This window comes from Barbus barbus (genome assembly GCF_936440315.1).
Source record: "Barbus barbus genome assembly, chromosome: 18".
Lineage (NCBI taxonomy): Eukaryota > Metazoa > Chordata > Actinopteri > Cypriniformes > Cyprinidae > Barbus > Barbus barbus.
In genome coordinates, this window is record NC_136746.1 from 12692132 (window position 1) to 12718007 (window position 25876).

General features: G+C 38.6%; 1 protein-coding gene across 8 annotated transcripts in view; it reads left to right on the top strand.

Moving 5' to 3' along the window:
- The window catches only part of LOC306884580 (centrosomal protein of 170 kDa-like), a 34463-nt gene extending 8587 nt beyond the window's left edge, over nucleotides 1-25876 (top strand). The window contains exons 3-20 of one of the 8 annotated variants that reach the window (XM_079440554.1): nucleotides 1000-1089; nucleotides 2943-3021; nucleotides 3308-3366; nucleotides 3525-3696; nucleotides 5010-5147; nucleotides 7599-8057; nucleotides 12093-12631; nucleotides 14583-14684; nucleotides 15472-15607; nucleotides 16223-17722; nucleotides 18902-18949; nucleotides 20031-20271; nucleotides 22034-22214; nucleotides 22317-22493; nucleotides 22756-22844; nucleotides 23618-23711; nucleotides 23790-23841; nucleotides 24118-25876. In XM_079440554.1, the coding sequence (XP_079296680.1) occupies nucleotides 1000-1089; nucleotides 2943-3021; nucleotides 3308-3366; nucleotides 3525-3696; nucleotides 5010-5147; nucleotides 7599-8057; nucleotides 12093-12631; nucleotides 14583-14684; nucleotides 15472-15607; nucleotides 16223-17722; nucleotides 18902-18949; nucleotides 20031-20271; nucleotides 22034-22214; nucleotides 22317-22493; nucleotides 22756-22844; nucleotides 23618-23711; nucleotides 23790-23841; nucleotides 24118-24359 (4398 nt within the window). In that variant the 3' untranslated portion in view covers nucleotides 24360-25876. Of the gene's footprint in view, nucleotides 1-999; nucleotides 1090-2942; nucleotides 3022-3307; nucleotides 3367-3524; nucleotides 3697-5009; nucleotides 5148-6031; nucleotides 6211-7598; nucleotides 8058-12092; nucleotides 12632-14582; nucleotides 14685-15471; nucleotides 15608-16222; nucleotides 17723-18901; nucleotides 18950-20030; nucleotides 20272-22033; nucleotides 22215-22316; nucleotides 22494-22755; nucleotides 22845-23617; nucleotides 23712-23789; nucleotides 23842-24117 lie in introns of those variants that run through there. The other 7 variants (XM_079440555.1, XM_079440556.1, XM_079440557.1 and 4 more) reach the window with 7 other exon arrangements.

The window sequence follows — 25876 nt, forward strand, 5'->3', positions numbered from 1 at the left end:
CTTTAAAATGGTGAGTATGTAGAGAACAATCTAACTCTGGGGTTTCAAGTGTTCAAATACTAGTCTCTGGTAGACATAAACATAGGCTTTGTTTAGTTAGGAAACCCCCATTTCCCTCTTTGACCCTTCCATGTTAGGGTTAGCCATAAATCAAACTCAGTCTGGTCATGTGATCACGTTACAATACGTTTAGTGGTCACATGGTTTGTCTCAAAATAGATTGGTAATGTATTAGATTCCTTATCACTGAACTGAGGATGATTTCACTTTTAAAATAGAGCCACTTTGCTCATGTACACTCATTTTAGGTGCTTATATACACTCGTTTTAGATGTTTTATACTCTAAACTTCTACATTTGCATTCATTTGCTCATTTTAATGTTTATTTCATGAGTAACTTGTCTGCAAATGTCTTACAATGTCTGCAAACAATGTCTTTTGGAGGTTGGCCTTTTCTCTGCCATCATCACATAATTTAAATGAAGATACATGAAAATTAATTTTATCATTTAGCATTAAACATTTACCATTGTTTGTTGAATTTTCATGATCAAAATCCAGTAATTTCAACAGGAATCCACACAATCAGGAATTTTGCATGAGGGCAAAAGATTTACCCACACTGCGTTGACCAACAGAAAGATGTTTAGTTTTATAGTTACTTCTGTGTGAGTTGTGCTTCATACATCACTATGTTTTTGACAGTAGACAATGGGCCTTTTTTGTTCACGAAATTTCAATAATGTGACTTCAACTTGAGCTCACAGCCAATCGTCAATACTTGTATGAGAGATTGTTTCTTATCAGATGTTTGTCAGTTCTGGTATGTTGCACTTGTAAGATATGTCACCTTCAAATTCTGTCATTGCTACAAGGTAAAATACTTCTGTGGCTGCATATAAACTAGCTTCCAAAAATAACAAATCCATGAAGTGATAATGCTCAGCGAAAACTGTCTGTGGTTCATAACTCTTGCTTTTATCTGTGTGTGATTGCAGTCTCGCAGTGTAGACAAGCAGCACGCTGTCATCAACTATGAGTCCAGCAGTGATGAGCACAAAGTGAAGGATCTGGGAAGCCTGAATGGGGTGAGTAAGAGGGAAGATAATGGAGTGGTACATTCCTGATAAATGAAGGCCACTGATTTTAAAGCAACAAATTTGATCATTTTTACATTTTACCAGGCCGCCATTTTAACTGTGCTTTCCACGTGTCACGCTTTACAGTCTTTCTTCTTACATAATAAAATAATTTCAGTTTAAATCAATCATGTCCATTTATTTATTGATTCAGTGTGAAATATGCAAGATAATGTACAGTCAGCCAGTCATTACTGTAAAAAAAATAAAGGCTAGGTTCTTTAAAATTAGACTTGTCATTTCCATTTTATGTATATTCAGACTCTTAATAAATCTTGATGCAGATTTGTTTGCTCCTTACTCAAATGCAAACTTTCCTTCCTACTTGGTTCTTTTACTATGTGGTAAATCTAAACCTTAGTAATATATTGAGGTGCAGTCTGATTCTGTGCTCTGTTTGTGTTAGATTCTATCCTTCTGTTTGTGTTCAGTAGAAACTCTATGACTAAATGAGAACTCATGGGGCCACTCACACAAATTACAACCTCTTCCTGTTGAGTCATGCTTAAGAATTCCTCTTCCTGTCCTGCTTTGTCAGGAAATTACTATTATAGCATATCTATATATGCAATACTATTATCCACCTTTTTTTTAAGCAGTTTCAGTATGTTTACACTTCTCATGTTGACCAGGAATCAGTTTTCAACAAACCCCCCTACAACAAGTCCAGACATTGTATGAAACTACCGTACTCCTCTAGTTAAAGTTGGCACATGTTGAAAACTTAAGTGAATAAAGGGAAATAACTTGCATTCAACCACCGAACAGCCTGCACAAATTTCCCAGCTGTGACCCCACATTCCAGCAAAATATCTTAAGGTCTTTGGATGTTGCAGGAAGGACAGAGGAGGAGATTGATTCAGCTTTTCAAGGGAAATTTTAGAAAGTGCTTTGTCAGTATGATTTGCTCCCCTTCTTTGTTGGGTTTTGCAGGAAGCGGCTGATATTTGAGACGGAGCAGATTTTAAAGCACATTATTATCACCCTGAATGTTTTCAGACTTTGTGAGGTGACTCTCACTGTAGTAGGGATCTGTAAACCATTTGTGCACTGAACTGTTGAAGTTGAACTCATTAAATACGCAGATGTCTTGCTGCCTTAATGAATGTCATGTTAATGGAGTGTAGTGTGTTGTATGGTGCTCCTCGGGTATAGCTATAGTCTGATGGAGATTTTCAGATCAAGGAGATTTTCAGATTAAACCATAAACATGTATTAAGTAGATTAAAAAAAAAGACAGATTCAAGGGATATTGACTTGTTGATCTGTCTAATCTTTTACTTCAAGAAAGGAGAGCCTTTGTGTGTGTGTGTGTGTGTTTGTGTGTGTGTTTGTAATTGTCTGATGAAGTTAAAAAACTGTGTTATGCCTGTATTTCAAATATGTCAATACAGTTTTGTTTTTTTAACAGTTTTGTTAATAATACCAGTAATTTGACAAGCGCAAACGTTAGTAAATTGCATAGTGTGATTGATTGTAATATTCTCCTCCCATAAATTTTGCGTCTGAAAGGGAAACCCCTACATATTCAATAAGGTCAAGTGCTTTTCAGTGCTAATTCTTCAATGCTCGTCTTTCGTAAAACCTGACAGTACTATTTTAAAGCCAAAAGACGGTTTGCGCTGGCACAAGCTGTTAGAAAATCTGGCCCTTGACCTATGTAAAATAGAGTGCTTATGGTGAACTAGAAATTCTTAACTTCTTTATCTGTGATTTTAACTTTATATTTTAACATTTTATGAACATATTTGAACCACTATAAGTTAAGCCCACCAAAATGTGACTTTGGCTCTTATTTTCAGACATTTGTGAATGATGTCAGAATCCAGGAACAGATGTACATCACTTTAAAGACTGATGACAAACTGCGGTTTGGATACGATATCCTTCAATGCACAATATACTTCAGTGTCATCAGATTTTCTTGTGAAAGCCTTTAAGATTTAGTGTTAATTTAGTATTTCAAAGTCCTTATGTGTATCTGTATGTGACTGAATCTGTTTACACACTCATAATTTGAAAGATTTATGTGTATGTGCATGACAAAGAAAAGAAGAAGTAGAACTAAGAGTTATTTGGTTCCATATTTTGAGCCCTGTGTGAATGTGTATGGATATTTAGTATGTTTTTGGCTATTTATGAAACTGTCTTCCTTAACCTGTCTCACATACCAACTTGTTCACTGTGGTGCGAGGAGAGCTACATGTGCCAGAGGAGGCTCTGAAGGTAAATCTCTGAATCAGTTAATATAGTTAACAATATTCTGGTAACAGTATATCAGAATTGCACGTGCCAATCTTATGTAGTTTTTTTATATATATATTCCTGAAGTAATGTGACAGGTTTCTGGTGCTTACTGTGTTCTTCTCTCTCCTTTCTGTCAGCATGAGAAGTTCACCAGCCAACTTCAGCTGGGCAAGAAGCCCACCTGTGCAGAGCCCTCAAAAACCCCGAAGTCTTCCCCAGACAAAGCCAAAGTGAGCAAACATGCAGAGCCCATTGCTGAACCAGCAGCCAAACCTGCAGAGCCAAACAAAGGAGATGACAAGATGCCAGGTAAAATCACCTTGATGATGTTAGGGTATAAGTTATGGATAATTGTATTTGTGTCTGAAGATTTCAAACCACTTTGTAGGTGATGCAAAACAATGTGTCATCTTTAAATAATGTGAATAATACTGGACTAGCCACTGCTGTGCCCCATTAATTAACTAATCCATTGTCCCTTTTCAGTAGAGCAAGGTGACATAAATGATCATGGTCTATTTTTATTGAGGCATTGACTAGTGACAGGTTTAAGTGTCCTTCTGTCATCTCATCTGATGTCAAGCACCAGGGCGAGATTCGGAAAACCATTAACTCTCCTCACAGTGTAGCAACGTGTGACACAAACTTGACAGTTGTGAAAGAGAAAAACGGCCCTCTGGCTAAAGAGAAGATTGCATCTGAGTTTTATGCTATAATGGAAAATGGAAAAAAGCTTGTCACAAATGGAAAATTAAAGATGGCATTGTCAACTCGTAATGGCTAATACAGTTCCATTGATTTCACATTTAATGGTCACACTATTTGTGCTATGGACATGATACCTCAAATCAGAGAGGTGTTCTGTTCATTTTAATCACATAGACCTATATTGACAGAGTCATATCTAGGTTTAGAATATGAGAGAATATAATTGGGATGTGCTCTTTTGATTTAGACACCTAGCAACATGCTAAAAACCAATAAAAAGCTGCGTTCAAGCCGTTGTAAACTACTCTATAAACACACCTGTGACCTCTTTACATCAGGAGGGCAGCCATTCTCCTAAACATTGCTATAGAACTACATTTCTTGGTGGAATAATAAGTGTTTGTTATCAACATTTTTGTTGCTGTTTTGTTGCATTTTTGTTGTTTTATCAAACCTCGCCAGGTATATGTTGTAATATGTAACGCCATGCCTAATGACGCCCCTTATTAGCTGTTCTAAAATCACTGTAAACCACAGCTTCATGGGGCTTATTGCTTTATTTGAGACTTGAATGCATCTAAACACATGTATTTATGTGTTACTCTACATAATTAGAACTACGGTTCAGCCCTGTCGTGAAGTGCTGGGTATTTAATAATAGGGAAGGGAACAGCCCTACACCCATGCCTCTGTTTTCCAGCCATCAGCGTGTCAAGGGCGGGTAGCATTTAACATTCACTCTTATCTCACTGCCACCTGGTTATTTCATCCTGCTAATTGTCAGGCTTGTCCAATAATCCCCCGGCCCCCGGCTGTTAAAGTTACATGATGCAATAGTGTGCAGCACATGAAGAAACTACTGATTTCTGTAGAGAATCAAATCCACTGCATTTTTTTTTCTTCTTCTATAAAAGGTGACATAGCTGCCGTGCACAGGGGAACCCCGTTGTATGGACAGCCATCCTGGTGGGGCGATGGGGATGCAGATGATGAGAATTCCTTTAAACAAGAGAACAAAACATCTGGAAAGAAGCAGGAGAACAGTGGAACAGGTAAGATATCCCAGAAAAATTGTTAAAAAAAAGTTACACTTTGGCTTAATTAGACAGTCAGAGGAAGATTCTCTTATTACCACATTTTGAGCAGATCTACACTAGACAGAGGACAGTTGTGAAGAGAATGAAGAGTTTAAACTGTTTGCTGGTTATCCAGAAAAAAAACAGTGTGAAATTTGGTTCCGATTGAAGCTGGCATGCGATCTAGCGGTCTGGAATCCCATTATCTTGCTCCGTATAGGAGTAATGGGATTGTAGATTACAGAGGCTTTACCACAGCAGGACATCACACATTTGCTCCAGACACTTAACACTTAACGTACTGAATAAATGCTACATTTCTAGATTATGTACATGTATATAATAACAGTTATTAGACCAAAATAACAATAAACAGGAGTTAGGTTTCTTTTTTTTCAATAATGTGTGCCGCTTTTATCGTTGACCCCAGAATAGACCATCAACGCCCAGAGAACTTACTCGTGTCCCTCTTAATTTAATTCACTCAAAACAGCACCATCTCTGTTCAGAAATGCAAAATATGCTCCCAGAAGAAGCCTTGTTTCTTTCTGAGGGAATGTTGGGTAAATATATCTCGAAGGTGTAGTGCTGGCACACTGAGTGGCATTGTTTGACAAAACCTTACAGTGTTACTCAGACAAAGAGTACAGACTCAGGTTCAGAAGACGGAAAAGTTGGCAGAAGCTCGAAATGAATCAGCATTATTTGATCATTTGGTTTGAGGCTTGCTAAACCTCAGTGCTGCCACAGAGAGAGAAAATCATTCATGCAACAGTCCACAACATCAAAGTGCCAACACCTCCCAGGGCTATTTTAGGCAGCAGTCAAGGCTGGTTTTCCAAAGGCAGGGACTCACAGGCACAGCATAGGAAAGAAAGAGGAAGAGAATGTAAAGGGAACCGTCTCCCTTAAGAAGTGAATAGGTTGATTTGTAGACAAGCCCAGCCCCCTCCATCTCCATTGTCACAGAGGCGTGTTTGCTTTCTCCTCTGTGACACCAGTGCCGCTCATCTCAGAGGAAGCCACACATGCTAGATTTGTAAGTATTTTCAGTATTAAAGTTTTTGTACTTTATTAAACGTAGTTAATCTTATGTTAACTTGTTAGTTAAGGAGCATATTTACATACAAGATCTTGCGCCGCACATGAACTTACTGAGATGTATTGTCAAAAGTTCTGCTAAACAGATTATCTGTTTAGTAGTAAAAAAAAACAAAAGGAGTTGAGTTGAATGATAATAGTAGTTAGTGCTTTTCTGTTGTATTTTGTTGCTTAGGTTGAATAAACAGATTTGTTGTTGCATGTCTTTTAAGTATCTCTGAATATAATAACTTAAAAGAGGAAGTGCAAAAGTATTTTTAAAAATGGGAAGTTTCAGCTGCGCTCTGATAGGTTGTGCTGTGCAGATGATTAACTAGACATGACTTTCAGTACATTAGTAATTGTGGAAATTTAAGTAGAACTTAGTCTGATTCAGATGCATTACTGATGATGTCATGATGACATCATATTTGGAAAATGTTGCTGTGCCGGTAAAAAGCACGTGCACCTGTTGCTAACAATAGAGTATTTACTAAATTACTACTATTTATTTAAATTGAGCTTTTAAGTCACACCTCAATGAAATGCTATAAATATATCAGTTTAAATAGAGAATCTAAATCGGTTGTTCATGTTTTGCGCTGTGATTAATTTTTAGGTTCCAAAATTCATAAACGTCTTCGCTCTTCCCACATGGCAGGATTAACATACTATTTAGTACATTTCATTTTTAATTCATTATTTGTTTTTTCAGCGTATACATTGGTGCCATGATTATGAGACATTTGTTTGGGCTTAATGTAGACAAAAGCACTAAATCCTGCACTGTACAAATAAATGCAAGCAGACAGTAACTGCAGTTCATGAGTATTCATTGTTTTTGTGAAAATTACATTACAAATGAATGAAAAGTGAGTTTTGAAAGGTATGCATGTAAACTAGTATGTAAACTACAGCTCACAAAATATTTGAAAATGAAATAAGTTTATTTAAATTAAAGTCATTTTTATCTCTGCCAACCCTAGGGTTGAGAGCCTCTGATCTGTATATTAGACACTGTGTCATTTCTGCTTATTCCAACTAATAGCATGAAAATTGGTAATTCTGTGTAGCATTAGTCAAACAGTTTGTCATTTCCAAAATTTAGCACCATGCCTAGGGTGTCAGAGCATGTGTCCTCAGCCCATTAAGTTGTTAAGGTGCCATTAGCCATCCCATTAATTCTTGTCATGTGACAGGTATTAAACGGTGGCTTTGTCCTGACAATGATTCAAGTCCACAGTCTTGATTTATAGCAAGCTGATCTGATTCTGTTCATTTTGAGGCCATGACCCTTAACTCATAGATGGCAATCCTTATTTTTCTTCTTTTTTTGTGGCCCCACAGAGAGCAAAGAGACCAAGCGAGGTGATAAATCAAAGGAAAATGGTCTGGGCCCTGTAGGTGCTGAGCCCAGCTACTTTGAGATTCCCAGCAAGGAGGGGCAAATGGCACAGAACAGCATCCATGAGATCCCAACAAAGGACACTGAAGGCACCGGGGCTGCAAAATCAGCCACAGCCAATGCCTCTGCACAGGCCAACACCTCATTCACCATCGAGTTTGACGATACTTCCCCAGGGAAGGTCACCATTAAAGATCATGTGTCTCGTCCACGACCAAAAAAATCACCTCACGTTGGCGGTAAAGACCTTAGCACCCTGCAGGCAGCCATCATGGCCTCTGAGAGCAAGGTGGCTGACTGGCTTGCCCAGAATGACCCTCCTCTAGTGAGGCACGAATCCACAGAAGAGGACAGTAAGAGCATCAAAAGCGATGTGCCTGTTCACCTCAAGAGGCTCAAAGGTACGCCATTACACATACATTTATTCATTTCGCAGGTGCTTTAATGGAAGCAGCTTATTAAATGAGGATAATACAAGGAGAAGCAATATATGTAGTGCTACCATAGCAAATTTTAGAGCAAATTCAGCTAGAGCTGAAGTGTAAATGCAAAAAAAAAAAACATTTGTTCCTTGTTTAAAGGAACAGTGCTCCTAAACATTTTCTCACCCTAATGTCATTTCAAACCCATATTTTTCTGTGGAAGACAAAAGTATCATTTTTTGATGAAACAAAGCAGCAGTTCATAATGGCCAAGGGCTGTCATGGTCCAAAATAAGAATCAGTGCCTGTCCTCTGAAGCTCTGTGATAAATTTTTGTCTGGTCTTCAAACAAAGCTAAGACATTATTCACTGTTAGCCTACATTTCTGTCCAGAAATTAAAAATGTTTCCTGTAATGCTTCCATTTTTGCTTCAGGGACACTATTTTTAAATCTGAACATTGATTCGAGTTAGACATACGCCTTTATTAAAAATGACTCATGCTTCAGAAGACTTAGAATATAGTGTGAAAGTGTTAAAGTTGACTTTTTCCATGTTTAAGTGCTATAATCCGTCTCCGGTGCATCTACCAACACAGAAAATGTGAAAAAGAACAACCAAGTACATTTTTTTTTTTTTTGGTAAGCCTTTCTCCGCAAGCTTGTTAAAAAAATCTTCCAAAAAGTTTATTTTTGTGTTCCACAGAAAATATAACAGCAAGAGGCTTGGACCAACATGAGTGTGGGTAAATAATGACAATTTTTGTGGGGTGGAACTATTTTTAATAAGCGTAGTTATAGCAGTTAGTCATGTGATCTTAGAAGAAATGTGTCTGCACGTGTTTTTTGATGATTGTAGTGTTAAAATAAAGGTTGGGAGTTTTGCCTCCACTGAGGTACAGTGAGTGCAAAGGTTTTTGAAAGAGAAGGGGACTTTTCTGTCAGCTTGAAGCTTCAGTGTCTATTCTTTACCTCCACCACCATCCTTGCAGTTTAAAAACTGTAAATGAGCGGTGCTGTGAAGTCTTAACAGTAATTTATTTCTTGGATCATTTGATACAGTTAAATGGACAGAATCCTAGACTAAAGATGCCCAACATGTGAGGCATGACCTCTGCAACCTCATAGACATCCACTCCTTTTCATTATCTAGACTGCCGACTTTCATTCCCCTTAATATTTTTTCACAGCTGTTAAAGGGACTCAATAATGATGACATCAAATTTTACTGAACTCTGCAACCAGCCAGTAGACGGGTTGTATAGCATCAGCTGAATTTCCCATTCCAGAGGATTAGCTGCCACCTAGCACTTTTAAAACCCTTTTTCCTTGCACCCACTGACCGAGCTTTGCAATGAACGCAGTTAACGCTCCACTTTCTCCTTACACTCTCCTTAAGAAGCCATTTCTCTAACCGTAGCAGAACTGCACCGATTTCTGTGCTATTGATTAGTCTATGTAGTGGTTTAGCTAGACTTTGAGATCAACTTTGTACGAAACCTGATTTCTTAAATAAAAACCTTCTCCTTCTATGGATCACCTGGGATGCCTTCCTCCGGTAGGACTATTCATTGTAAAAACTGCCGCATGCCGTTTTGGGAGAGGAAAGCCCACTCAATGTGTGCTAATTTATGAGGAGCGTGTGATTTGCAGCCAAAGAGCGCTAACAGCAAATCCACGTGTGAGCTCTAAGCAGGGCTGATAATTGATGAAGGCTGGTAGACTATGTGGTCTATCCAGTCTCAGGCGTGGTTCTTTTTTAGTGCTTGTGTTTGCGGTTGTCTTTTGGAAACTGCATTGGCGCTGTTTGTTTTGTTGGGCGAGATCTAAGAACTGGTGAGTTGGATTGTTGTTTCGATTGTCCACTGGTGAGTTGGATTTTTGTTTTGATCATTTGAGGGCTTGTTTCTTGTTTTAGGTGGGAAAATAGTGTATTGGAATGTGGAGAACTAGAAAGAGAAACTGAGACCTAAGTATTAATATCTAAATATTCAAATTCACGTTTCATGAATGGTACTAAGTTATTATAGTTTTTCTTTCAGTATTTTTGCTTTCTTTTTGAGTTTTTTTTAATGGTGTTGAAATTGTTTTTTATTTTGAGTGTATTTTGAATTTCATTTAAAAAAATCAGCATAGTTTTTCATTGCACCATACTCAATTTTTACCTTTAATCAAAGTTATACATTTAAAAAAAAATGTTTTTAATTTAAATGTGTAAGTTATGTATATATATATTTTTACATTTAGTTTTGTTTGAGTCCATTTGCAGAACTAATTTTCTTAATATTTACTGATATTCTTGTTTGCTACATTTAAGCTGCACCATTACTTGTTGTAACCACTTTTATTTCTAAACACTTCTATTATTATGGTGTAATTGATTTCAGATTCTCATGCCCTTAAATTTCACTTACAAAATTAAAGTTATTGTGTTGGATATTGATCAGATGACCCTTTCAGTCTTAATTAAATACACAGTCTGAAGTCAGGATTTGTAGGTTAATTAAATCACACCATCCAGTTTTGATTGAAACTATGAAAATATGAAAAGTATTTTTAGGTATTGTCTTGTTCTATTTCAATATAAAATGTAATTTATTCCTAGTGATGGCAAAGCTAAGCATCATTACTCCAGTCTTCAGAGTCACATGATCCATCAGAAATCATAATGTGCTGATGTTGCTGCTCAATAAACATTTATTATTATTATGAATAATTATCAAGTATTTAGTGTTACCTATTTAATATATCCATGCTGAATAAAAGTGTAGGTCACACTTTATTTTAAGGTCCAATTATTGCTATTAACAAACCATTAACTACAACCTTTGCCTCAATAAACTCCTAATTTGCTGCTTATTAATAGTAAGGTAGTTGTTAAATTTAGGTATTGGGTAGGATTAGGGATGTAGAATATGGTCATGCAGAATAAGTATGTTTACAAGTACTAATAAACAACCAATATGTTAAGTGAAGTGAAGTGACATTCAGCCAAGTATGGTGACCCATATTCGGAATTTGTGCTCTGCATTTAACCCATCCAACGTGCACACACACAGCAGTGAACACACACACACAGCAGTGAACACACACACACCGGAGCAGTGGGCAGCCATTTTATGCTGCGGCGCCCGGGGAGCAGTTGGGGGTTCAGTGCCTTGCTCAAGGGCACCTCAGTCGTGGTATTGAGGGTGGAGAGAGCGCTGGACATTCACTCCCCCCACCTACAATTCCTGCCGGCCGGGGACTCGAACCCGCAACCTTTGGATTACAAGTCCGACTCTCTAACCATTAGGCCACGACTTCCCCAACGACTTCTTAATGATAGGCATGCTAATAAGCAACTAGTTAATAGTGAGAATTGGTCCCTATATGAAAGCGTTACCAAAATGTGATTTTTTTTTTTTTTTTTAATCCTACTGGCCCCAAGCTTTTGAATGGTAACTTACATTATACAGAGCATGATCTAGAGGCAATGAAACAATACTACATGTTAATTCCTGTATTTGTATAATTTAATACGCATGTTTGCTTGATGTTATCGGACTAGTTAAAGTAAATGCAGTCTGACTCATAGAGGGCTGGTGGGGCCAGCTCTCCTCGTTCAAAGAACATGCTGTGAGACACAGAAGAGCTGCTTTGTTTCACGGTTTGTGCGTGAAAGGCCACTGTCGGAGTGGTATAGTTATTTCTCCCAGTCTCCCAGAGCAGAGGCTGTCACTTCTGACTGCATGCTGCTTCCTCAGCCGACCAAGCTGAAGAATAGACGACCCCCTCCTCCACCTCTTATTTCCTCGCCTTTTCTGTCCTGTTCTCTCGCTGAGAGTAGGGCTTAGTTAGCGTCCAGAGACTTAACCGGTTTTGTAGTCCACTGTAATGCCTCAGGGTGTATCGCATGGGGGATTTTGTGTTAGCTCTGGTTAGGTTTGCGTCTGAAGTTGCACGCTTGGTTGAAAGCACTGCCTTGCTCTGTGTTCAAATTTGCCATAACCCATCCAAACGATCTTGCGTTACAGGCAGTAAACACGAGGATGGCACGCAGAGCGATTCCGAGAATGGCCTAGGATTGCGATTTGGCAGCAAACGCCACGCCGCATTGGAGGAGCGCCTGAGAGCCGCAGGAGTGGGCCGGGTCAAAACAGAGGGGTCGTCTTCTGTGAGCCGCACAGCCTTCATGATCGAGTTCTATGACGAGGATAACCCTCGCAAACGCCGCTCCTACTCGTTTTCGCAGACCGCACCGCTGCTCGGAGGCGTGGCAGTGGAGGGATTTTGCCCTGCACCGCCTTCACGTCCTAAGGTCGTCGCCACGGCAGCGGACAGCAGCAAAGGCATGTCATCGTCCCTAGCGGCGGTCGCCCCCACGGCTGCTCGACTCCTGCTCAAGAGATCTGAGGAGCCAAAGGTGGTGCAGAGCCCTGCCGCTACCAGTCAGCCCAGTCTCACAGATGAGGCTCAGAAACAAGAAGACGACCAGAGCGACAAGGGAACTTACACCATTGAACTGGATAAAAGCAACCCTGAGGAAGAGGAGGCACGGCGAATGATCGATAAGGTATGAAAACTAACCATAACAGTTGATTAGCAATTCTGAATCAAATCAAATACTTTATTAATGAATGAATGTCCTGATGATCTTATCAGGCAGGAGATTGGAATGATCTGTGTCTCAGAGGAATAGTTCACCCAAAAATGAAAATGCGTGCATTGTAGTTCACTGTCATCAAACCGCATCGCTCATCACAAGACTCGCAGATTAACATGGGAGTCACTTCCCCTTGTGAGAAGCGGAACAAAAAAATAAAAATGGATAGCACTAAGGCTGAAATTGTGTGCAAACAATGTTTGAATTGAGTCCGGCTAAATTAAATGCAGACGTCTAATACTCAGGGCTATATATTAGAGGTCAGAATGTTTAAGGAATGTCAATACAGCCTTACAAGCACTGTAATGATCCTTGAGTGCATTGTGAATGTTGTGTTTATCCTGGAAATGTGTCTCTGAACATCAAGCAGTTTGAGTGCATCTTGCTGTGAAGCTCTCTGTCTAATGGCTTTATAATGGCCAACCAATCAACTCCTCCTTTATTCATTTTATCTTCAGGGAGTTTTTAAGCTTTTCCTTTTAATGCATGTCTGTGTGCTATTACTTATGGAGTGTTTATGAATGTTCATGCATTTGTTTTAAAAATACAATGAAAAACAGAAGAATATTGCACATTTGGTTGTTTTCAACTATAAATGATGGGTGAATAAAAAATTCTTAACATTTTCAGCCATCTGGTGATTTTCAGTAGATATCTCGATATTTACACTATTGTTCAAAAGTTTGGAGTTGTTTTTTATTTTTTATTTTTTTTTAAAGAAGGCTTTTATGCTCAACAAGGCTGCATTTATGTCTTCAAATATACAGCAAAACTGTAATATTGTGAAGTATTTTTATAACTAAAAATGTTTTCTATTTGAATATATATATTTTAATATTTTATATATATATATATATATATATATTTTAAAATGTAATTTATTACTTTGATGTCAAAGTTGACTCTTCATTCAGACATTACTACAGACTTAGGTGACACATGAAGCTTCAGAAATCATTATAATATGCTAATTCGCTGTTCAAGAAAATCAATGTTTTTATCAATGTTGTGCTGCTTAATACTTTTGTGGAAAACGTGATATTTGATTATTTGATTCTTTAACATTATTAATGTCTTTACTGTTACTTTTGATGAATTTAGTGGGTACTTGTTAAATAAAAAAATTATTTCTTTTTAAAAAATCTTACTAACCTTTTGAACAATTAAGTCTTTAGGAAACTTAAAAATTATATTAAAAACTGAGAAATTGACATTGCGATATATACATTATCTGATAAATAAGCTTTCCATTGATTTGTTGTGATAGGACAATATTTGGCTGAATATTGAGAAAACCACCTTTAAATTTGTCCAAATGAAGTTAGCAATGCATATTACTAATCAAAAAATTTTATATATTTACGGTATGAAATTTACAACATATCTTCATGAAACATGATCTTTACTTAATATCCTAATGATTTTTGGCATAAAAGAAAACTGGATAATTGTGACCTATACAAAGTGTTGTTGGCTATTGCTGCAACTATACCCATTCAACTTATGACTGGTTTTGTGGTCCAGGGTCACATATGTGGTGAATATTCAATATCATCCAGCCCTGATGTATGGATCAGTAAATAGTCCGGTGGATAGACAGAAATATTCGTTTTATACTGACTCACTGTCAATAAAGCTGACGTAAGTTTGCTTTTTAACATCCTGTTGTGTAGGTGTTTCTATTGAACTGACATTAATACTTCCTGTTTGTTTTTTTCCCAAGATGTTGTTCTGGCTCTGTTGCTATGGAGTCTGCAGTGAACCCTTTTTGCCACATAGGTGCTGCCATTGTGTCACAGCTCGCCAGTAGGAGCAGCAGCTCTTGATTCTCCTGCATGTGTTTTGTGTTTGTCATGTGTAGGTGTTCGGGGTGGAGGACTCTCAGAATCCTGCGTGCCCTGAACAACGAGAAGCCAGTGGAAAAGTAAAGTACAGCAAGAAGCCCAGCTCCACTGTGTCTGAGGTAAAGACTGAAGCGCCTTTATAACACATGTCTGCATCATGTTGTCATTCGTTTAGATTAATGCTCTTGCATGAACTATTCTGCATGATAAAAAGCTGTCTTTTATCAAAGTAACAGGTTTTCATAATTTGAAGCGTAATGTTGTTGATTTCTTCAGCAGATTTATATGTGACAGAAACCAGATTGTTTCTAACGTGTTTCTAATTTGTTTTGGTCTATGACTACACTGCATTTGAAACTGCATTTGACATTCTAGTTTGAATGATTGGGTTTAATGTTACATGGAAAGGATTTTCAGGAATACTGACACAGTGATTTCTCAGTCACTCCCTCCACTGACCACTTCCTTGTTAGGCTGAGAACTGGCCACTTGCTCACTGACCCAGTTCGGGAATGAGAAGTAGTAGTCTTCTGCCTTAAGGCAATACACACACACACACACACACATACAAGAGTAAGGCTACAAAAGAGTCCTTGTTTTGAATCCTTGTTGTGGATCCATGCCATGTTTACACCCAGTCTTCACACTAGCATGAGCAGAGAGAGTTTTCTGATTATTGTTGTTTAACTATTTTAATGGCGCTTACTAATGCTAACATAATCAAAATAAGTGTAGTTTGTTTGGAAAAGACATCAAAAATATAATGCAGACTCCACATCATGTAGCAGAAAGCCAATGTTTCACACAACTCATCAGCTCTGTGCTGAACTGGACCACAGACAACTATTGTAGGGGTAATTCAAGTGATTAGTACTGACTAGAGAAACGTGTTTGGTTCATTTATAGAGACTTGTGGAGGATTCGGTTGCAGTCGGCAGCCCTCGCTGGGTTTCACAGTGGGCCAGTTTAGCTGCTAATCAAACGAGAACAGACCCAGAGGGCTCTGGGGCAGAACCACCGGCTTTTGTCCATCAAGAGCGAGGTAATTTACAGAATTGTATGAATGTATTGGCCAATAATTGGTATTGCACTAATGAATGGTACAATAGTTTAATAGATTATATCTTAGAATTTAATTTTATTCAGTTAAGCATTGTCATTATATCAAAATCTTGTGAACCAACCTGCTCTATTATTTATGTATTTTTTACATATATGTGCACTACTGTTGAAATGTTCCCTTTAAAACAGTAATATTGTCAAATATTACTACAATTATGAATAACTGTGATGGTAAAGCAGAATTTTCAGCAACTACTACTCCAGTCTTCAGTGCCATAGAGTTTTTTTTGTCACTTTATTTTAAGGTCCAATTCTCGTGCAGAATGTGTGCTTTATAAGTACTAATAAACATCCAGTATGTTAATAATTGGCATGCTAATAAGCAATTAGTTAATAGTGAGAATTGATACCTATACTACAGTTAACGATTGTTTTTTTTGTAGCATCATAAATTAATTACGTTTGTTCTATTTATTACATCCTAGCTGAATGAAAGTATTAATTACTTTAAAAAAAAAATCTTACTGAGCCAAAACTTTTGAACAGTACTGTATATACGGTTGCATTTAATATATATTTTCTTTTCTAACTTCAGATGGTGATGCATTTGAAGCCGGCATATCTATCAAGAGCACTGGCTCCACTACTTCCAGCCAAGCTGAGCGCAAAAGAAGGACTCTACCACAGCTTCCCACAGAGGAGAAGATCAAGCGATCTGAGATCGGTGAGAAGCAGGACACAGAACCCCAAGAAAAAGAAAGCCACAATGACCATAAAGGTGATGGTGAGTGCATCGGCACTACGGACAACAAGGACGTTGTGTCTAGCCAATCCAAGAGCATCCAGCAGGATGGGAAGGCAGGAAAACAGTCTTCTGTGCGCCCCCTGGGAAGTGGAGAGAGGAGAGCATCAGAGGAGAGTCGCAGGAGGCGTTCCGAGGACAAGAGTAAAGGAAGCGACGGGGAGAGGTCTGGGAAGCCACTGGTGAGGCAGGGTAGTTTTACAATTGAGAAGCCCAGCGGTAACGTCCCCACAGAACTGATTCCTCGCATCAACCGCCAGAACGGAGGAAGGGAGCGAAGCGACTCGGTGGGCAGCATGGACACAGCGACTCTTCTCAAGGACACTGAAGCTGTCATGGCTTTCCTTGAGGCTAAACTCCGCGATGAGAAAAAGTTGGACCCGGTAGCGCCCTCAGCCTGCCCTTTATCCCCCGAATCTGATATCGACACGGCCAGCACGGTCAGCCAGGCGGCAACCGAGGGCGACCGAAAGGCGGTTCAGAAGCGTCGATCCCTCAGCAGCCTTTATAGAGAGAAAAGCAATGCAAGCACCACATCGAAAACCACAACCAGCGCAAGGGAGCGCCTTGAGAGGAAAACAAAGACCAAGACCACAGAAAGCCGCACAGATACTCGTCGTTCAGCACAGACGTCCTCCCGTGGCCGCCAACCGTCCCAAGATCTCACTGATGACGATCAGACATCATCGTTAGCCATCTCAGACATCCTGTCCTCGGACCAGGAGATGTATTCCAGTCGCTCACTCACCAAAGGTCACTTCACTTCCACCGATGACCTTTTGCAGTCCAAGCTTGATACCAGCAAATCCACAAGGTCTGCAAAACCCAGCAAGACGCTGCAAACTAGCACTAGCACCGCAGCCCTCGCGAAACAGGCTGGTCTTCCGCAGCCCCGTCCCACGAGGACATCCCTGTTGCGCAAGGCTCGGCTTGGAGACACATCGGATACGGACCTGGCGGATGCGGACAGGGTCTCGGTGGCATCTGAAGTGTCCACCACAAGTTCCACTTCCAAACCACCATCGGGGAGGAAGGCGCAGTCACGCATCGACATGCTAGCGCAACCACGGCGCACAAGACTCGGCTCAGTTTCAGCACGGAGCGATTCGGAGGCCACAGTCAGTAGGACCACGGCGACACGTCTGTCTGCTGAGACAGCGCTTCGTCTGGGACTGAGAAACACAAATCTGCAAGCACCGGACAGCAAGCTAACTGCACGCATGAGGGCTAATAGTGTCTCCAAACTAACAGACCCCAAGCCGAAGACAGCACCTGTCAACAGCACCCCATCAGGTGAGGAGGAATGTAATTGTAATATTAATATACTCGTGTAGCTGCTGCATGTTTGGAAATGTTACTTATCAGGTGCGGAAAGCAGAAGTGAGGTGATCTGCCAATTTGAGATAAAGAAACAGATCAGTACTGTGTTTATGTAGTCTAACAACTCACTAGTCAGGTCAACAAGTTATATAATTTAAGCAAGGCTTAAATTTGTTTACTGACAGAATGCTGTGCTTCAGTTTTGCATTTTTAGGACAGCCCTGTTAAGTTGCTTAAAAAAAGTAATAGTAAAGGACTGTTCACACCAAGGATGATTACTGTAATGATAACTATAAAGTTTTAGTAATTGTTCTAAATTTTGGAGAATTGTGAATTCTACAATACAACTGTAACAATAATGACACTATCATGAACAGTATCGTTAGAATCGTTAGAATCAAAGGGTTAGTTACATTTACATTTACATTACATTTAGTCATTTAGCAGACGCTTTTATCCAAAGCGACTTACAAATGAGGACAATGGAAGCAATCAAATCCAACAAAAGAGCAATGATACACAAGTGCTATAACATGTCTCAGTTAGCTTAACGCAGTACACGTAGCAAGGTTTGTTTGTTTGTTTTTTAGTTATATAATAGTTAGTTCATGATGGTAGTTCATCCAAAACTGAAAATTCTGCCATCATTTACTCACCCTCATATATCATATCAAACCTGTAGGAGTTTCTTTCTTCTGTTGAACACAAAAGAAGACATTTGAAGAATTTTGGTAACCAAAAAGTTGACGGTAGCCATTGAATTCCATAGTATGGAAAAAAATACTAAGGAAGTCGATGGCTACCGTCAACTGTTTGGAAGATCAAGTTATGATATTCTGTTTCAAAATTAACTAAAAAATGAAAAATGCACAAATGAACTGTTAAATCTGTTCATCATGATCCATTTAGACAATAGATAGGGTGCATTTTTATTCCAAGTCATTAAAATAACTATTTTTTATAAAAATTCTGCAGCCAATAAAAACTACACAGTTATCTTGTTGTTTTAGCTAAGATCAGAGACATTTAGCATTCAGCAGATTTTAGCAGTGCCTTTTTCTTAATGTTTCATGTGGACTGGATCACTGTCATTAGTCATGTTTGTCTGTCTCTGCATGCTTGTGATATTTATAAAGATCCCATTTTACACAGAAACTCAACTCGAGCCTGAAAGTGTCCTCGCAGAGGAGGAGCCCATGGGTACTGTAATATATCTGGGCTGTGTGTGTGTGTAGAAAGTAAAACTCTGCATGCTTTTAAATGTTATTACAATCTATGTGTTATTTGATTTTTTAATTTATGCTTTTTTTTAAACTCAGCTGTGATGAAAAGGATCTCAGTTTGTTTGCTTTCACATTGGCCTACTAATATTTAAGTACTTAAGAGTAAAGATGTTTAAGGATATTTGCAGATTCAGTGCTCTGAGGGAACTGTGAGTAATGAATTATGTTAATATTGAAATGATGACTTCTTAGATGTTTATCCTTTAATGCCACACAGTCAAAATCAGAGCAAAGTTGTGTCTCATGCTGATGCAAGCGCTGAGCAATAAGAAATGAGGGTCAGTGGATGTTAAACACATTCCCCCTGGTGGCATAAAGTTAAAACAACATGACAGCAAACAGCTTTGCAGGCGCAAATTTCAAACGCAAACATCCTGGAGTTTATGAAGGACACTTATTTTGAATAAAACCCACAGCCTTTACAGTGCCAATCCAGATCTTAACCAAAACCATCATCCCAAATATCCTTTTCATCTCTAGCTAGTGTCATATTTTAGAGATAGTTGGTCAGAAATGCTTTGCTGTTTGATTTCTGCAGGGTAACTGCAATATTCAACTTATTTTGTGCTGAGTGGTTTATTTTAAACTCTTTATGCATAATTTTAACTACAGTTCATAACTACTCCATCCCCATTTGAAACAAGGTTTTTATGAGAACTGTGTACAGTAATATAGTGTAAAGTACAAATACAAACTTGAAGCATTAAGAAGATTGTTGTACTTGAATTTTGAATACAATAATAGATATTTTCCACGTTTATAAACCTTGAGCCAGTGGGGAAGAAGATTTTTGCATCATGTAACAGAGATGCAAGGCGTTTGGAGACTGTGTGTGTGTGTGTGTAATACTGACTAAAATACTCATACATTAACTGCTCATAAAGGCATTTTTGAAAAATGCATATCTATAGCCGTGCCCTCAATTCATATGGAACTTTATTGTTCGATATTAATTGTGTTTCTGTAAGCATTTCAGTCATACCTCTCTCTTTTTTCAGCCACTAACCGGTGGAGATGGCTGCCCCCTGAGTATGCCTCTACCTCTGAGGATGAGTTTGGCTCTAACCGGAACTCTCCCAAACACATTCGCCTGCGGCCGGGCACCACCCTTCGCACCAGCAGGCTGGGTGGTCCCGCTCCGGTCACGACCAGCCCCGGGGGTCTCCTCCTCAAGAACAGGATGAAAGAACAGGAGGAGTACATACGAGATTGGACAGCCCACAGCGAGGAGATCGCCAGGTACTCATCAACTCTGTGTCCTTAATACACACACAAACACGTTATCATATTATTAAAGTGCCACACAGTTACTTGACACAAAAACCGTATGATGTAGTTATCTTTATGTTATGCTTGACTGTTCTTTCAGTGTCATCTCATGAGATATTCCTTAGATTTAAAGTAAACATTTTTTGAAAATCAGAAAAAACATAGGCTGTGATTCATCTCAGAACCGGTTGTTGTGCTTCAAGGTTTAGATCTCTTTAATGAAAAATCTTCTGAAATCCCTGTGGAAAAAATGAATAGGTGGAATGCATTGAGAAGCAAGGCCACTGAAAAAGTGGGCGCTCAGTGCTGGTGTTACATGCAGGCATATAGTCGGTTATCTCAAGAGATGTCCTCATGTAGCATTAGTTACAGCTGGAACAGCAACAAGAGAGACTGTCTTCAAATCCACTGCTGCAGGGCAAACACTAATGTAAGCTGATCACAAGCTCGCTCTCTCACAATTTTTCATATTGTTCTTGACATTTTAGTTAGTTTTAATCTCTCATTAAGCCATGATTTCCTGTTCGCAAAAAGCTAAAGTTTTTAGTTACTAGTTAAAAATGCAGTGTTTGTGGTTAGCTGTGGTTAATTTACTCTGTAAATGACTGTGTCCAGTAACTGTGGGGTGACCAAAGTAGTTTAATACAGCTGCTCATGTGATCTCAGCAAGGCAACCCACTCAATGTACAATCAGATTTTATTAGTCTACTTTTGTGACTGGTGTCTTTACCTTAATGTGAGTGGACATAATATTATTCATTTATTTCTATGTGTAATATAAGTTTATACGTGTTTTAAGGAAGAATAAAATACTGTGAATTTTACACATTTTTTTCACACAAAACATTGCATCTTTCGCAACCTACATGCCATATATTTGTTGTTTGTTCATGTAGCAATACTGCCACCTTGTGGTTATTATAAAACCATTTCATTATTTCAACACATAATAATTAACATCAATCAAAGCCTAAATACAACAAATATGCAATTCATATGTAATGAGCAATTCTTGATGTATTTGCCATGTTGTAATATTATATTCACTAATGGTAAGTTTAGGTTCAGTAAGATTTTTTTTTATTGTTTTTGGAAGAAATCTTTTATGCTCATAACATCTGCATTTATTGGATAGAAAGAGTAGAACTGTGAAATATTATTATAATTTAAAATAACTGTTTTCTATTCTATTATTCCTGTGTTGTCGAAGCTGAATATTCAGCATTAACGCCAGTCTTCAGTGTCACATGATACTTAAGGAATCATTCTAATATGCTGATTTGCTGCTCAAGAAATATTTCTCATTATTATCAATGTTGAAATCAGTTGTGCTGCTTAATATTTTTGAGGAAACCCTGATGCATTTTCTACGGGATTCTATTTCTAGAAAAGAAGTTATTCGAAAAAGCCATCGTTTGTAACAATGTAAAAGTTTTTATTGTCACTTTTGATCAAATTAATGCGTCCTTGCTGCTTAAAAGTACAAAACAAAAAATCGTACCTACCCCAAAACTTTACAGTAGTGTATTTTTGATGTTATAATAATTCTATTTAATAACTAATGCATGTGATGCATGCCATCCATACAATATGTTAATTTGCTATGGGATTTCTTATATGAGCATGTGCATGAGTAGAGTAGGGACTACCTAATGTGAGTCTGTGTTGTCATTTGCATGATGTCTGTGTATTTGTGCGCCCCTAGTCTAGACACCCATCTGAATGTTTACAGGTTATTTCCCTGTGTGCGCAGGATCAGTCAGGACCTCGCCAAGGACCTGGCTATCCTGGCACGAGAGATCCATGACGTGGCTGGCGAGATCGACTCTGTCAGTTCCTCCGGCACTGCGCCCAGCACCACGGTCAGCACTGCCGCGACCACACCGGGCTCCGCCATTGACACCAAAGAGGAGGTACATCTTACTGCCTTTCACTAAACTGCATCACTCACTTTCAAAATGTTTTTTAGTTTGCATGATGCTTCTTCTCAATGTATTTCTTGTTAATTTCTGCAGCTGGTTGAGAGAGTTTTTGACGAAAGTCTAAACTTCAGGAAGATTCCCCCTGTAGTTCACACCAAAGCCACAGAGATCAATGGCAGACCAGTGGAGCTTCGTCCCCGGGCCCCGGACAGCCTGGACCCTCAGGCGGCTCTGCGCAGACGTACCTGGAACCGGGACGAGGTGAGACCGGTATGAACCACTTCTTTCATGTTTCAGGTTTTTATGAATGTGTGTTAGTGAATGATTCAGCAGACTTCAGGTGTGTTGTTTGTAAGTGTGTGTTTGTGGCTCCAGATGAGAACGTCTTGTTTAGTGTAGCCTGGCGTGTGAGTGGTGATGTGAAAACTGATTTGATGTGATTAAGTTTAATTACCTCAGTGTTTTATTGACTGGATGTTGTTTGTTTGGTAAATTATTGATTGACACGGTCCTGATGGTTGATCTTTTGCAGGCGGTGCTAGACAGTTTATTGCTGACGTCGGTTTCCCAACTGTCTTCCAAAATCCGACAGTCTGTAGATAAAACCGCTGGCAAAATCAGGTCAGTCATAGAGTCATAGATGTGTACTGTGTCCCTCATCAAACCAAATTACATAAACGCTCATTTTATAATTGCTGATAATGTTACAGAAATAAAACACTAAACCTACTAGATACTGTATTAATAATTGCTATATTGTGTTTTTTTATTTGATTTTAAAGTCACGCTGAATAATTATAGAACTAAAAACGTCATTTGTGTCATACCTGATTAAAGTTAATGGAAACAAATAACTCCAAGTCATTTAATTTAACTTTTTTACTTCTTACATGGTCAAAGGTACTATATTTTACAACATGTTGCTAATTATTCTGTACTAAATAGTTATACTAAATAAATAGTGTACTATATAGTTAATGGAGCAGTAACACACATTTTGATGTGCTAAGATTATATACAGTATATATATGCAAAATTAAAATACATGGTTTTCTATAGCAATGTACTGCTTATATTACAGATTTACATTGTGTATACTATAACTGCTAAAAGATGAATATCTTGTATAAATGTAATCTTCAATCTCTGTGTTTTTTTGATACATTTAAAAGTCAATTTATTAATATGAGAGTATAAAAGGCTTTCATGTAGCTCAAATAGTAGAGCATGACGCTAGCAACGCCAAGGTCATGGGTTCGATTCCCAGGGAAAGCAAGAGCTGATAAAATGTAAAAACTGTAACTTGAATGCAATGTAAGTCGCTTTGGATAAAAGCGTCTGCTAAATGCATAAATGTAAATGTAATATAGTTGCTTATTCATTTTTTTTTAAAGTATATTGTTCAAGGACAAAGACAGGAACTGGGATGACGTTGAGCGTAAACTCTGTTTGGACAATGAAGTTCCACTTCCCAAAACTACAAACAAGGTAAGTTCCTTAATGCTGAATGTCTTACAGTAATAGACATTGATCTGTACTTCTGCTAATTATTTTTCCACCATCTAGGAAATTTCATCAATACTAACAGAGCTGAAGAGGGTAGAAAAGCAGCTTCAAGGTAAGACTTACACCACGTCTACACTAAATGCAACAGCGGCACAATGCAGCTAAATTTAGCTCGCCTTAATAATCTTCTAACATTTCTATTTTCGATATGCTGTACAGCTTTATTTCATTTTTTAATTATTTGATATATATTTAGTTAACTTCTGACTGTTACATCAAAGTGAACTCATGATGGTTTTGGTCTAATTTAAATAAGTATATGCAGATGTAGCAAAATAAAATACACACACACACACACACTTTCTGTTGCGTTTCTCTATCCCTGCAGTTATAAATGTGATGGTGGACCCTGATGGAACCCTTGATGCTCTGACCAGCCTCGGCCTGACCAGTCCAACCACCCCCAAACCCAAAAGCAGTCCTGGGGGCGTATGGGGGCCTCTGCCCAGTAACAGAGCCCCTCAGCCGCCGCCAACAACGATCAGCCCCGGCCCAGAGAAACCCAGCGTAGGACTCAACTTCAACCGCACACACCCCACCGGAGAGGAGAGTGCCATCGCTAGCAAATAAAAAGACTTTCTTTTAGTAAACTGGACTAATAAAACTACATACTGTAACTGTCCTGAATGGATCTTATATGTGTATGTATAATGTACTATGTGCCCTTCTACAGGATTCTGTATGAGGTCTGTTTGTTGTTTTACCCTGTAGTGTAACCTTTAGAATCACACCCGTGTATGTGGACTGACTGCTTAGCTCGGCTAAGCAAAACCGCACCAAAACACACACAGCTGCATGTGACAGGAAGCAAGCCCAATGAACTGCCAGATGGATCCTTCGTGAACGGACGAAAACAACTCCAGTGCCTGCCTGCTCTCCTCTGAGCTTACCTTTCTTTGATAACACGTTCTGCACAGTTTACCAAACTGAACGCAGCAGACTATGTGCAAACTCAGCAATTGTATTTTGAAATTTGTCTATTTAGATAACTGTAATTTTTGGAAAATGTTTTTGATGTTACATTTTTGTGCATTCAAGCTATTCTAAAATAGCTTAATAAGGGTCTTGATTTTTATTTATTTTTTTTGGAATGCAATGAAGAATTTGTATCATTGGAAATTGAAATATCCATTGCAAGTCTTTGAAAAATTTTGTAGCTTTCAGTTACAAAACCATAAAGAGAGGGAACTTGCAGACAAATGCATGGCATGCACCCTAAACTAAACTGCACCCTGGCTAAATTGATTTTATGCTCCCTCGATCAGCACAGCTGAATCAGCCTTATGATTATAAGCGTGTGTGTGCTAACATTCTGCATAGACGGACATCTGTGTCTTCATGACACTTCATGATACCTACTAGCCTTCTTCTCTTGAAAATGTTCCACCTCTCTGTGTGCATTTACTGTTTCCTGTTTCTTTCCTTCTGCTGCTTGTCTGTATTTTAGGAGGATGTTGGCATAAACCTGAACCACTTACTAGGCCTTTCTTTAGGAGCCCAGTAGGAAGAATATTTCTGGAATATAGTGTAACTGTAGATTTAGACGATAGTGCAGACTAGTACCTGACAGAATACATACAGTGGGTTTTTTTTGTGTTTTCTACATGTATGATGTCACTAAGTGCCCAGTATTTTCAGCTTAGTCTTTCGGTCTTTGAGGATGACGAGACTTGATTCATTGTGATACAGTTTCATTTTGCACAACAAAGGCATAATGTGAAATGAAGTAGTCCATTCAGAGCACTAAAACGATTAGGTCAGCACTAAATCCCACTGTACTCACTACAAGATGCCTTTCCAGTGGGACGCCCCTCTGACAAAACAACCTGTGTGACCGTGTGTCAGCGGATGAGAGGGTGGACGGCAGTGCTTGGTACATTGATTTTTCCCTGTGTGGTTTACACATCATATCAGTGTTGTTTTTTTTATTGTTTTAATGTATGTTTTATTTATTTTTGTTTCAAATCATTTAATTATGGCACTTTTTTTTCTTTTACATAATTTTGCATATTCTCAATAAAGGGGGGAACAGCACATTAAAAGTTTTTGTTTAATTTCGAAGTGGAGTTGTGTGTTGTGTCCAGCTG